This window comes from Mastigoproctus giganteus, chromosome 4, assembly GCF_048544385.1.
Source record: "Mastigoproctus giganteus isolate SK-2022 chromosome 4, ASM4854438v1, whole genome shotgun sequence".
NCBI classification, from domain to species: Eukaryota; Metazoa; Arthropoda; class Arachnida; order Uropygi; family Thelyphonidae; genus Mastigoproctus; species Mastigoproctus giganteus.
The window spans coordinates 20,676,904-20,689,649 of record NC_143578.1 but is presented as its reverse complement, the minus strand read 5'-3'; the positions used below and the strand labels follow the sequence as shown (position 1 = coordinate 20,689,649).

Sequence of the window (12,746 nt, the reverse complement as noted above, 5' to 3'; positions counted from 1 at the left end):
TTTGTTTGGCTGATGCTGCATAAACTCGCTCTCTTGCATTGTATGCCTCTACTAATGCTAATGCTAAGTATGAGATCCGCATATAATCAAGGAACACCAAATCAACAAGACTATTGAAAGATGTTTATTGTTAAACTTACAAAAAACTTTTACCACCACTCAGACAACTATTTAATGACTGGCACCTCCTCAGAGGAGCTAGGTAGTTAAGGTATTCTTGTTTTTTGAGGCGGTCTCCAGGGTTTTCCCCTATGTACCGCAGTAGTATCTGAAAAGCAAATTTACCAAAGCTGGCAAGTGCGAATAAGTGTTGGTGTGTAAAATTTATGTGTGTGTTACGTTGAATGTTGAGTGCCGGCGCCTGGCAACTTCGCAGCCAGAGGGCAGTGAACACCTGGTCTGCTGCCTCTCGACTCCCATCCCATGCCACGTGGAGGCATGCCAGGGACCACAAACAGGTAAAGACTCTTAGTGGGATAACAAAAAACCTGTTATCCCAATAAATAATGAAAAATGAAAAGGAAGGAACATAGCGTGAGAAGTAGGGATAATGGTATGGATGGGAAAGAAAAGGAAAGCAACAGGATGAAAGAAAGAAGAGCTAGGTAGCTAGATATAAGGAAAATTGTATTCATAAACTGAGAACTTCGTTTTTTGATAGTGTGCTGGCCAATATACCATTTGATACTCAGTGAGCAGTATTAGTATTAGTATTAGTAACGGCCGTATGGTGCAAGAAAGCCTATGGCTTATGCTGCACCAGCCAAAAAAAAAAAAAAAACCGAACAAAACAATGATAAAAACAAAAATTAAATAAATAAATAATAATAATTAATAAATAAATAAAAATAATAAAATGAAATAAAAAATTAAATAAAAAGGAAATTAATCCTATCATCCTATGCGCTTCCCTTACCCGAAAGTACTATCCAGATGACCTTTGAATTTCCCCAAACTGTCGGCCTCTACCACCCATGAAGGCAACTTATTCCAGTAATTTATAACTCGCTGGCTAAAATAAAACTTCCTGCAGTCCAATCTAAACATTTCCCCGCGTAACTTGAATTTATGTCCCCTAGTTCTAGCATCATTTATAATCTTGAAAATTTTGTCCTCATTCATTTTAATGATGCCTCTCAGAGCCTTAAACACCTCAATCAAATCTCCTCTAAGGTGTCTAGTTTCCAAACTCTGCAACCCACATATTCGAAGTCTTTCTTCATAAGGACGCCCTTTTGCCGATCTCACCAGGCGAGTTACCCTTCTTTGCACCCTTTCAAGAAGCTCGATGTCTTTCTTTAGGTGCGGTCTCCATACTTGAACACAGTATTCCAAGTGTGGTCTAACATAGGCCTTATATAATGGGATTATCACGTCCCTATCTCTACTTGCAAAAGTTCGATAGATCATCGATAGGACACCATGGGCCTTCCTTGCAACCTGTTTACAATGCTCAGAGAATTTCATGTCTGACCGTATCGTAACACCCAAGTCCCTTTCCTCCAGTACTGGGTTTAGTTGAACTCCACCAAGTGAATAAGTTATTTTGGGATTACTGTTTCCCAGGTGTAATACCTTACACTTTGTTGGATTAAAGCACAGCTGCCATTTTTCTGACCATTCTATCTCTTCCCCATGTATGCACATGGGGAAGAGATAAACAAACTAACTTAAATAAATTTACACAAGGCAAGGTAAAAAGTAAGAAACAAAATGGGGGAGTACTTCTTAACCCTTGTTTCCTAATAGGGAGAAGAGCGTTATACTATGAAATACAGGATTGATTTTGTTGAAAATCATGACAGAAGGAAGAAAGTTTATTACTTAGGTACTACAGGATCATAATCATTTCCCATTCCTGCTAGCCTTGGGGGGAAAAAACTGCTAAGATTTAAATCTAATAAAAAAAAATTTAAGTGAAAAACTGATTATTAACAATTAAGATGGAAATTAATTTTTGAAAGTAGATATCACATTAGCAGAAAATATCATGCCAACTATTCTTATCTCGCTATTAGGAAATGTGAGCTGAAAAGCTTGTTTTGTTTTGCCTTGTGTAAATTTAAGTTGGTTTTGTTCCCCCCCCCCACCTGCACACACACACACACACACACACACACACACACACACACACACACACACACACACACACACACACACACACACACACACACACACACACACACACACACACACACACACACTTGTAATGGAAGCAGTTCACTTGATATCAAATGGTATTCCCCAGTATAATATAAAACAAGATTTTTAGTTTGTGATTCAATTTTCCATATACCTAGCTCCTCACTGAAAAGGTGCCAATAAGCACTGAAACAGCTGTCTCGGAAGTGGTGGAAATTCCATATGGGGATAACAGGCTTCTTTCAAGAGTCTTATTGATTTGGTGTTCTTTAATTTTTAGTGGGTCTCATACTTGAGGTAGTAGTAGTAGTGGCATGTGATGCAAGAAAGCAAGTGTATGAGCTATGAGGTTTATTGTATGAGGTTTATTGCTAAGATAAACTATGTTCACTCTTTATGTCTCAATAGGCTGAAAACAAGTCATCTGACTAACCTGTGGCGTAGTGACTAAAACTGCACCATCTGGATTAACTTCTTTTAAATTCTCTGCAACAGTAATGTGTTCATCTGAAGTTCCAGGAGGAGTATCAATAACAAGATAATCAATATCCCTCCAACATACATCTGATAGGAATTGTTTTATCATAGCTGTCAAATAAATAAACATAACATATTATACAGAAGCTATTTTCTTAAACAAGTAAATTTTCGGGAAAATATATAGTTATTATAAAAAGCAGAAATTAAGTCTCTTCATGAACACCTGTCCAAAAGTTATTTCCTATTTCAAAATTTAAGCTATATGAATACTTAGGGGTTAACCCATTTCAGAAATAATACTGTCTTGCATTTAAAAATGAATGGATATATGATACGTGAAAAGTTTAAGTTGCACTTCTGTAATATAAATTAACAGAGTACTTAAAGATTTTCTATAATACTTTATTATTTATAATAAATTTATGTAATACACCAACAGCAACTAAATATAAGAAAATTCCTTTATGTAGGTGATGAGACAGGCCCTGGAACACATAACTAGTCATCTATATAAAAGAATAACACAACATTTCGGTAGAGCCTAGCATGATCCACTTTATATGTGAACAGAGAGGTGAGGAATTGATGATAAATGAGAGAACAAAACAAAAAATAAATAAATGAAAATTTTTTTCTCTTTAATATATCATTTACAATATCATAAAATCTTATATGCAGCACAGTATCATGTGTAAATATTTTTATTTTTTGTTTCCATGCCTCATTATATTACTATTCTTTTGTTTAATAATAAAAAAGCAGACACAAGGTTCTAGTGAAATACACAAACCAGTTTTTGATTTTCTTAAATGGCTTCATTGAAAGGATAGAGAGTGTGATATCCAAATTTGCAGATGATGTAAAGATCGGCAGAGTAGTTAATGATCACCACCAAGCAGAGCTTCTTCAGAGTGACCTAGATAGACTTCAGGGATGGTCAGAAAAGTGGCAACTATGCTTTAATTCAGCAAAATGCAAGGTCTTACAACTGGGGAACAGCAACCCCAAAATAACTTATAGACTTGGTGAAGTTGAACTAAAGTCTATAGTGGAAGAAAGGGACTTCGGAGTAATGATACAGTGAGGCAAAGTTTTCCAAGCATTGTAGACAGGTTGCAAGTAAGGCTCATGGTGTTCTATCGATGATTTATCGAACATTTGCTAGTAGAGATAAGGACATCATAATCTCACTATATAAGATTATTGTTGGACCACACTTGGAATACTGTGTTCAAGCAGGGAGACCACACCTAAAAAAAAAAAAAGACACGAGCTTCTTGAAAAAGATCCAAAGACAAGTAACTCGCCTGGTGAGCTTGGCAAAAGAGCATCCATATAAGGGAAGACTTCGAATATGTGGGTTGCACAGCTTGGAAACTAGGCACCTTAAAGGAGACTTGATTGAGGTGTTTAAGGCTCTAAGAGGCAAAAGAAAAATTAATGAGGGTGAAATTGTCAAGGTTATAAATGATTTTAGAACTAGAGGCCATAAATTCAAGTTACGGGAGAGATGTTTACACTGGATTGAAGGAAGTTTTATTTTAGCCAGCAAGTTATAAATTATTGGAATAAGTTACCTACATGGGTGGTTGCGACTGAGAGTTTGGGGAATTGAAAGGTCAGCTGGTAGTTACCTACGGGAGGATGGAAATGCATCAGTTGTCTATTTCCCTTTCTTTCATTATTTATTAATTATTTATTTTATTATTATTATTTTACTCTTTTTTTTTTTTTTTTTTTTTTTTTTTTTGCTGGTGCAGAATAAGCTTTAGGCTTCCTGCACTATATGGCCTATACTAATATTTATTTCTGCCTAATCTAGTATATTTTAAGTTTAAATATTACATGACGTGATATCAGCCAGAAATCAAATTTATTTGCAATTTTTTAACATATAATTCTTTCATTTTTTTGCTAATTTGATTAACTGACATATTATAGTACGTTATATCACCACAAATAATGCATTTCTATATTTCATTTGCTCCTCTTCTCCTTTCTCTTATCTACATACCCGCATCCTGATTTAAATAGCTAGTTAAACAAATGTTTTGTTCACAGTACAATCTATATTCAACATAGCGGCGCCTCCGTAGCCAGGTGGGCAGGAGCAGCACACGCTTCTTGATTAGACCGGGGTTTGAGCCTGTGATCACCAAATACAGAGGATGTGGAAAGGTCAGGGAATGACCACCGCATATCCCCGGAGCAATATGGCCTTACTTGCTAATGCTCCTAAAAACCAAATAAACATTCAACATAGCATGTACTCCATAAGCATCTCCAACAAGCATAGGAGGTAGATGAACTGATTTATTTTCTGCTTTATTAGTTTAAATTGTCATATGAACTTATTTTCTAGAGTAGCTTTATATTCCTAGTTACGATACTTAGTTTAAAGTTTAACTTAGACAGAGATTTCGTAGATATTACTTAGTATCGGTAACGGTATCAAATCCACGTGTCACAAATTGAACGAGAGGTCTTTTAACCAAATTTAGTCGATTTATTAACCAATTGTTATATCAAATTATCTTCTATAGTAGATTATAGACCTAGTCAGGATCCTTAGTTTATTCTAAATTGAGATAGCGAGATTTCGAAGCTAATCAATACTTACGAGTCCGTAGAAATACCGTTCGTGAATTCCCGCCATTTTTACACGATAGCATAAGCTTAGTGTGGTATACTGCATAATATAATATTGTCAATTAATCAGTAAATCTATTAATCTTGATAAACTTTATTGTCAATTAAATTGTATTTTTAACTCTATATATATATAACGACTTAATCGTAACAAATAATTAATACATAACTATAGTGGTACACGTGATACGGAAGTTGTATAAAGGGAACACTAGATACCGAAAAAAAAAAAAAAAAATATATATATATATATATATATATAACATAACTGTTTTGGGATATAACTTAAGGATTTAATTTTTGTTTTAAATTTTATTGAATTAAATTGGAATCATGACTCTGACCAGAGCAGCAAAGCAAAAGGCTCAAGCTAATGGGAGTGCTGTGGTTCAGGGGAGAACTGAGGGGGGCAGTTGCCCTCTGAATCACAGTCTATTAAAATGCACTGTTTGCTTGATGTTTGCGGAGCAGTCGGGTACGGGACATGATACTGCCAAGGGGGATGTCTTTGTGTGTGCACGATGTAAGGAGTGCAAGGAAATCAGGCGACAATTCAGCGTTGTTATGGGCCTTTATGAGACCTTGAAGGACAGGGTGGATGCCCTCGAAGGAAATAAATTGAGGGGCCCATCAAGCTCTCAGCTGCCCACATCAACGCCAGAGCTTGCACTTGGTCATCAGGCAACACAGGGGCAGCCCCCTAGGCAGAATGCGCTGGTCCCACAGGAACTAGTAGTTGTTGGTGCTCTATTGTCAGGGAAACGGGGAACATGCTTTGTAAAAAGGATAGGTGGAATAGGACCAGGGTATGTCTGCCAGGGGCAAAGGTTGATGACGTTGTAGAGCGGATATCATCTTTCAAGGGCACAAAAGGTGATATAGTTGTACACGTTGACACTAATGATATTAAGAGTAGGAGACCGGCGGAATTACTTAGCAAGTACAGGTCACTGTTGAAAAAAAGCCGTGAATTAGGGTTGAACTTGAAAGTGTCTGCAATTCTGCCCAGACACGATAGGAGGGAGTATATGATGAGAGCCTTGTCGATCAATTCGGCCCTGGAGGGATTGTGCAAGGCTCAAGGGGTAGAATTTTTTTCAGCCTGGACTGTACTTGTTAACAGGAGAGATTGCTTCTACAGGGATGGGATACACTTAAATAGAAAGGGCGCAAGAATTTTTGCTGATGCTGTCGAGGCAGTATTAGGTGGGTCGGAAAACTGCTAGTTGGGGGGGATACAAGGACTAATAGATTAACAGTAGCCACTGGCAGAGGTGGAAGTGATTCTTGCACTGCTTCTATTCAAATGAGCAGAAGTCTGAAAAACAAGATGCAGGATATTTCAGAGACTGCTGGTAGTCATTGCGTTACAAGTAAACACATGGGTTGTGTTAGGGTAGCTAAGAATAGAAACAGGTGCATGTATACCTGCGTGTACACCAATGCTAGGAGTTTGGTAAATAAATTTGATGAATTTGAGGTATTGCTCAAAACATCAAAGGCAGATATTGTTGGGATATCAGAGACGTGGTGTCACACAGATATAAGTAATGCGGAACTGGAATTTGGGGAATACAATGTATATAGAAAGGATAGACAGGACAGGAGGGGAGGAGGGGTTATGCTATTAATTAAGAAACACAAAGTCAAAGGAAGTGAAGCCAGTTGACATCGATGGACAGGGCAGTGTCGAGTCAGTTTGGTGTGACATAAGCATAGGGAAATCAAAATTGAGAGTAGGAGTGTGCTATAGGCCTAATGACTCTGATGAGTATAATAATATATTGTACAGGGAAATAGAGTGGGCCAGTAAATCAGAGAGTCTTATAATGGGGGATTTTAATTTCCCAGATATTGACTGGAATTTGTGGGTTGGTCACTCGCACACTAGCAAGGCTTTTTTGGATTTATTGGATGATTGTTTTCTACATCAGCATGTTCGTGAGGCAACAAGAGGGAGCAATACTCTTGATCTGATTATCAGTAGTGATTCTTCATGCATTAAGAACCTGCAGATAAATGAACCACTAGGTGGCAGTGATCACAGTGTGTTGAAGTGGGATTTACTCAAGGAGGTAACTACCATCAGAGGTAAAGGGAAGGGTTTTTGTTTTCGTAAAGGCGACTATGATGGTCTGAGACAGTATTTAAATTCTATACAGTGGGACCAACTGATGATGTTACCAACAGTAAACTCAAAATGGGAAGCATTCAAGGAACTAATCTTGGTGGCTACCAGGCTTTACATAACAACTAAGAAATATTGTTCAAGGTTTAGGCCTAAATGGTTGTCAGATGGACTAATGAGACATGTGGCAGAGAAGAAAAATGCATGGGATACATACAAATTAATGGGTGACATGGAAGCCTATGATAGATATAAGTTGGTCTGTAACCAAGTCACAAAGGAGATTAGGCAGGCAAAGGCAGACTACGAAAAATCCTTGGCAAAGGATGCAAAGAAAAACAGAAAGGAGTTCTTTACATACTTGAACTCGAGAAGGAAAGGGATGAATCAGATTGGTCCACTGGATATTGATGGTTCAACAGTTGAGGATCCTGCTCAGGTGGCTATCAATCTAAACGAGTATTTTGCATCTACATTCACGCATGAGGAGTTATTCAGGAAGGAGAATGATGTAGGTAAAGTAAACATTGGCAGTGAGCTGGATGATTTTGTAATAACTGAGAGGAAAGTGGAGGAGAGATTGTTGAGGATAAACATAAAAAGGCACCTGGGGTGGATGGGATCTATCCAGTTATATTAAAGGAGGCAGCAAAGGAAGTATGCAAACCCCTAGCCATAATTATGAGAGCTTCTTTGGACTCTGGGGAGGTACCCATAGACTGGAGATGTGCAAATGTAACCCCAATTCACAAAGGAGGATCAAAGGCTGACACAAGTAATTATAGACCTGTTAGTTTAACTTCTGTTCCAGGTAAATTAATGGAGGCACTGGTTAAAGAAGCACTGCAGGATCATCTAGACAAGAATTCAGTTATAGCTCAGACGCAGCATGGTTTTGTTAAGGGCAGGTCTTGCCTGACCAATTTGATTGGATACTATGATGTAGTCACAAAAGAACTGGATGCAGGGAATAACTTTGATATTATATATTTGGATCTTAGAAAGGCTTTTGATACTGTTGCACATGGAAGACTGCTGCACAAATTGGAGCAGTGTGGCATTGGAGGCAAATTGCTGCTATGGATAAGGGGATGGTTGAGTGGCAGAAGACAGAGAGTGGTAATCAATGGACACTGCTCAACGTGGACTAATGTTATTAGTGGAGTTCCTCAAGGTTCAGTGTTGGGTCCATTGTTGTTTTCGGTGTTTATGAATGATATTGATGATGGGATATCAAGTTTAATGTCTAAGTTTGCAGATGATACAAAGGTTGGCAGGGTCGTTAAGGACACTACTGACGCTATGCTGCTGCAACAGGATCTGGAAAGGTTGAACAGATGGGCTGAGAGGTGGCAAATGAAGTTTAACATTGACAAATGTAAAGTACTACATATGGGTAACAGTAACCCCAGAGCAATGTATCAACTCTGCGGTACTACACTGACAGTGGTGGAGAATGAAAAGGACCTGGGGGTAATTGTGCAGGCAGATATGAAGTTCTCTGAGCAGTGCAGACGAGCTGCAAGAGTAGCTCATGGTGTCTTGTCAATGATATACAGGAATTTTTCTAGCAGGGATAAGGAGGTGATTATTCCCTTGTATAAGGCAATGGTTAGGCCACATCTTGAGTACTGTATACAGGTCTGGAGGCCTCATTTCAAGAAGGATGTAGAGCTGCTGGAACGGGTACAGAGAAGGGCAACAAGATTAGTAAATGGAACAAAGGGTTGCTCTTATGAAGAAAGGCTTAAGTTTTGCAAATTACAGAGTCTGGAGACTAGGCACCGGCAAGGTGATCTGATAGAGGTGTATAAGGCTTTGAATGGATTGAGCATGCTCAATGCCAATGGGATTCTTCATCTTTCTCAGAATAATCACCTCAGAGGGCATAAACTCAAATTGAGGAAGGACGGATGTCGGATAGATGTGCGGAAATTTGCCTTTGGCCAGCGGGTGGTTGGTTGGTGGAACCAACTTCCATCACTTGTTGTTGAAGTTGATAGCCTAAACAAATTTAAAGCTCAACTGGACAGGTATTTCGAACAAACGGAGGGGTGAAATGGGAGAGGGTTTTTTTTTTTTTTTTTTTTGGCCGATGCTGAATAAGCTTGCTTTCTTGCATCATATGCCTCTATTAATGCTAATGCTAATGCTAATGCTAACTGGTTGTGGTGTTTGAAATACAGTAGACTTTCAGAATAATGTCACCTTTGGGGATTCAAGGTGCTATTATTTTCCCATTACCTAGAAAGTTTTATTTTTAATATGTTTAATGCAGAAATAATGAGGCTAAATAAGAAATAGAAAGATTAAGAATGCAATTTTATTAACTGCACATAAAAAACATAAACATGTTGATGATTCAATGTTATATTCTGTCGCTAATACACTCCTGCTTATGCCTCATTCTATTTTCTTTATCATATAAAGTTTAGTCTGACAGGTAGCACTGTGGTACTGTCACTGTTCTCCCCACACCAGGTGGAAAAGGTCCAGGTTCGAGTTCCGAACTTTCCGGATGACCCTAATGTAATGGTTTTGATTATATTAAGTTTGTCACTAAGCTTTAATGTTATTCTTCTTTTCTTCTCTGTATGAAGTTTATTAACTTTAGGAGCCATAGTGAGGGGTTTTTAATTTAAAATAAATGTAAAACAGTGGTATAATCCACGATATCAGTAGAGAATTCACTTTCAAAATGGTTAACGTAAATAAATACAGTAATCACGTGACTTGCTGTTTTCTTTTTTCAGCACGGCAAGACATCTGCACTGTATGTAAACTTCCAATCTCAATGTGCCGTTAGCTCGAATGTTCCATTATTTGGACAGTCTACTGTATACATATACCCTGGTAATAACAATTCCATGTAATGTATTCCCAAAAGAGCCCTGATCGCTCACTGAGGGTGATGGTAGATGGCTCTCTGTCTCCTAACTTCTCCACTAATGTTGGTGTCCCCCAAGGTTCAGTTCTTTTTTTTCCTCTTCTTCCATTGACTGGAAATCCTATCCATAGTTTTGCCGATGATAGCACATTGCATTCCACTTTCCATTTTGAGAAATCTTGCCCTGCTCAATTAGCTTCAACTTCTCGAATATCCGCTACCAATTCCTTAAATGCCGATCTCTAGGTAATTCTCCAGTGGAGCAAAGACAACTTAGTTGATTTCAACCCTTCTAAAACTCAGTCTTGTCTTATATCTTGTAAAAAGGATTCTTCTGCTCCTATGCTTATCTTTGGTGACACTGATTTCTAGGCAAGTTGATATATCTCTTTTGGGGGTTACCCCGACTTCTAATCTCTCTTGGCACAAGCATATTACAAATATTGCTTCCTCTGCATCTAAAAAACTTGGTTTTCTCTTTCGCTCTCAGCATTACTTTTCTTCCAAACAGCTGTTCACTCTGTACAAATTGCAAATCCACCCTACCATGGAATATTGTTTCCGCATCTGGGGCAGTGCCTCCAAAACTTCTCTCTGGCTTCTAGATTCCGTTCAGAAGAGGGCAGTTAGGTTAATTAATGACTCCTCTCTAACAGAGTCTCTGCACTTGCTGTCTCATAGACGTACCATTTCTGCTGTTTCTGCTGCATGCCTTTTCTACAGATACTTCCATGGGCACTGTTCTTCTGAATTGGCTTCTATAATTCCTGCTCTCTCTTTCAAAACAGTCCGAACACATGCCGCCACCAGCCAACATCCATTTACTGTCCAACTTCAAACTCACAGAACCAACTTTTCATCTTCCTCATTTATTCATTCAACTGCCGTTTTCTGGAACAACCTTCCTTCATAAGTATTTCCTGAAAATTACAGTATACAGAAGTTCAAGTCTAATGTCAACAAATATCTTCTTTCGTCTTCTCAACCTCCAACCCAAGCACGGTAGTAAGTACTATAGGTTCTAATACCTCTTGTGTTTGGGGTTTTCATAAAAAAAAAAAGCCTGTCCCACAGATGACTGCTACAAGATGGTGGTTCTACTCTATTGAGAATTTCATATTCACACCGCAGTATATGCCGTACAGACCTGCTTATTCAAGTTTCCCCTGTGATAGGGTATACCTGAGATAGTGGAATCAAGCTTCATTATCAACAATGTCCAAGATAATCTGATAAAGTAATGATCAAAACAATTACAAAACAAGGGAAAAAAAATTTAATTCAAGGTTGTATATTTTTAGTGATCACATTCTAATGCACCCACATGTTAACTAAACAGTGATTAACATGTGCTCCATTACTATCAGTTCATTCTGTACCTTTACTAAATTGTATACCACTACTAGAATGAAGAATCACTGTTCTCAATACTTATTTTTAAAAAATGGCACTTAAGCTAAAATTTTAATAATTTTTTTTTAACTGGTCTTCCACCTTCAATTAAGTAAGTATTGTTACTAGTGAACAGACTCACCATAAACTATATGGGAAAACACAGACTAAAATATTCCACAATTTCTATGTATTGGTAAAATGTGTGTGTTTGTGGTGGGGAGAACACTGATTATTGTGGGTTTTCAGCTATTTAGGAATATGAATGCGATGATTTCGCTATTTATCTTACTGACTGTTTTTGGTAGCTTTGAAAAGTTATAAGCATGTAAATAAACTACAGTATGCATTCACCAGAAAGAGGAACACAAACCAGAAATCATTTAGTGGTGGCTACAAGTTTGCAAAGATTTTCACAAGCTGGAGGATTAAAAAGATATGAAATTTCACACAACCAATACTATTTCATGTTTGCAGAGCTATAAATGAAAGTGAGTGAAACAGATAATTAATTATTATTATTATTAAAATCCCTTATTATCCAAAAAAAATACTCCTTATTTATTTTACAGGACATTACATGGCAGAAATCTCTTTACAAAACTAGGGCACTTACAAAAAGTATTATTCTGATTTATGTGATTTGTATCTTGAGTACGAGAGCAGTATCATGTCAGTCACATAAATCAGAATCGATTACAAAAAAGTTCATTAGATCAAAAAATAGCATTGATAAAGAACTGTGTGCACTTCTTCAGCCTGTGAAATGGTGACCAAAATACAGGACTAGCATTAACCATTTTTTTGCTTAAATCTCCATGCTAAAAGGTTGAAGGAACACACACACTATTGTCTCTATGAGAAATGATGTTGAGTCTTCTTTAAAGGGGAATTATACCACATAGTCTTGAGATTGATTAAGTCTAAACTGAGTAGCATAACTGTTCTTGAACAAAAAATTATCATGCAAATTTTCTTATGATTGAGGTATTTGAAATTTCAGTATTCAGCACACAACACAGGCCTAACAGAAGAGGGGCTACTAAATGCTCAAACAGTTCAGGTGTG

At 37.6% G+C, this 12,746-nt stretch overlaps 1 protein-coding gene across 1 annotated transcript in view; it reads right to left on the bottom strand.

Moving 5' to 3' along the window:
* Nubp2 (NUBP iron-sulfur cluster assembly factor 2) overlaps nt 1-12,746 on the bottom strand; it is a 104,910-nt gene that overhangs the window by 34,143 nt on the left and 58,021 nt on the right. Inside the window, exon 5 of the mRNA XM_090372170.1 lies at nt 2,576-2,730. Coding sequence (XP_090228296.1) covers nt 2,576-2,730 — 155 coding nt within the window. The remainder of the gene's footprint in view (nt 1-2,575; nt 2,731-12,746) is intronic.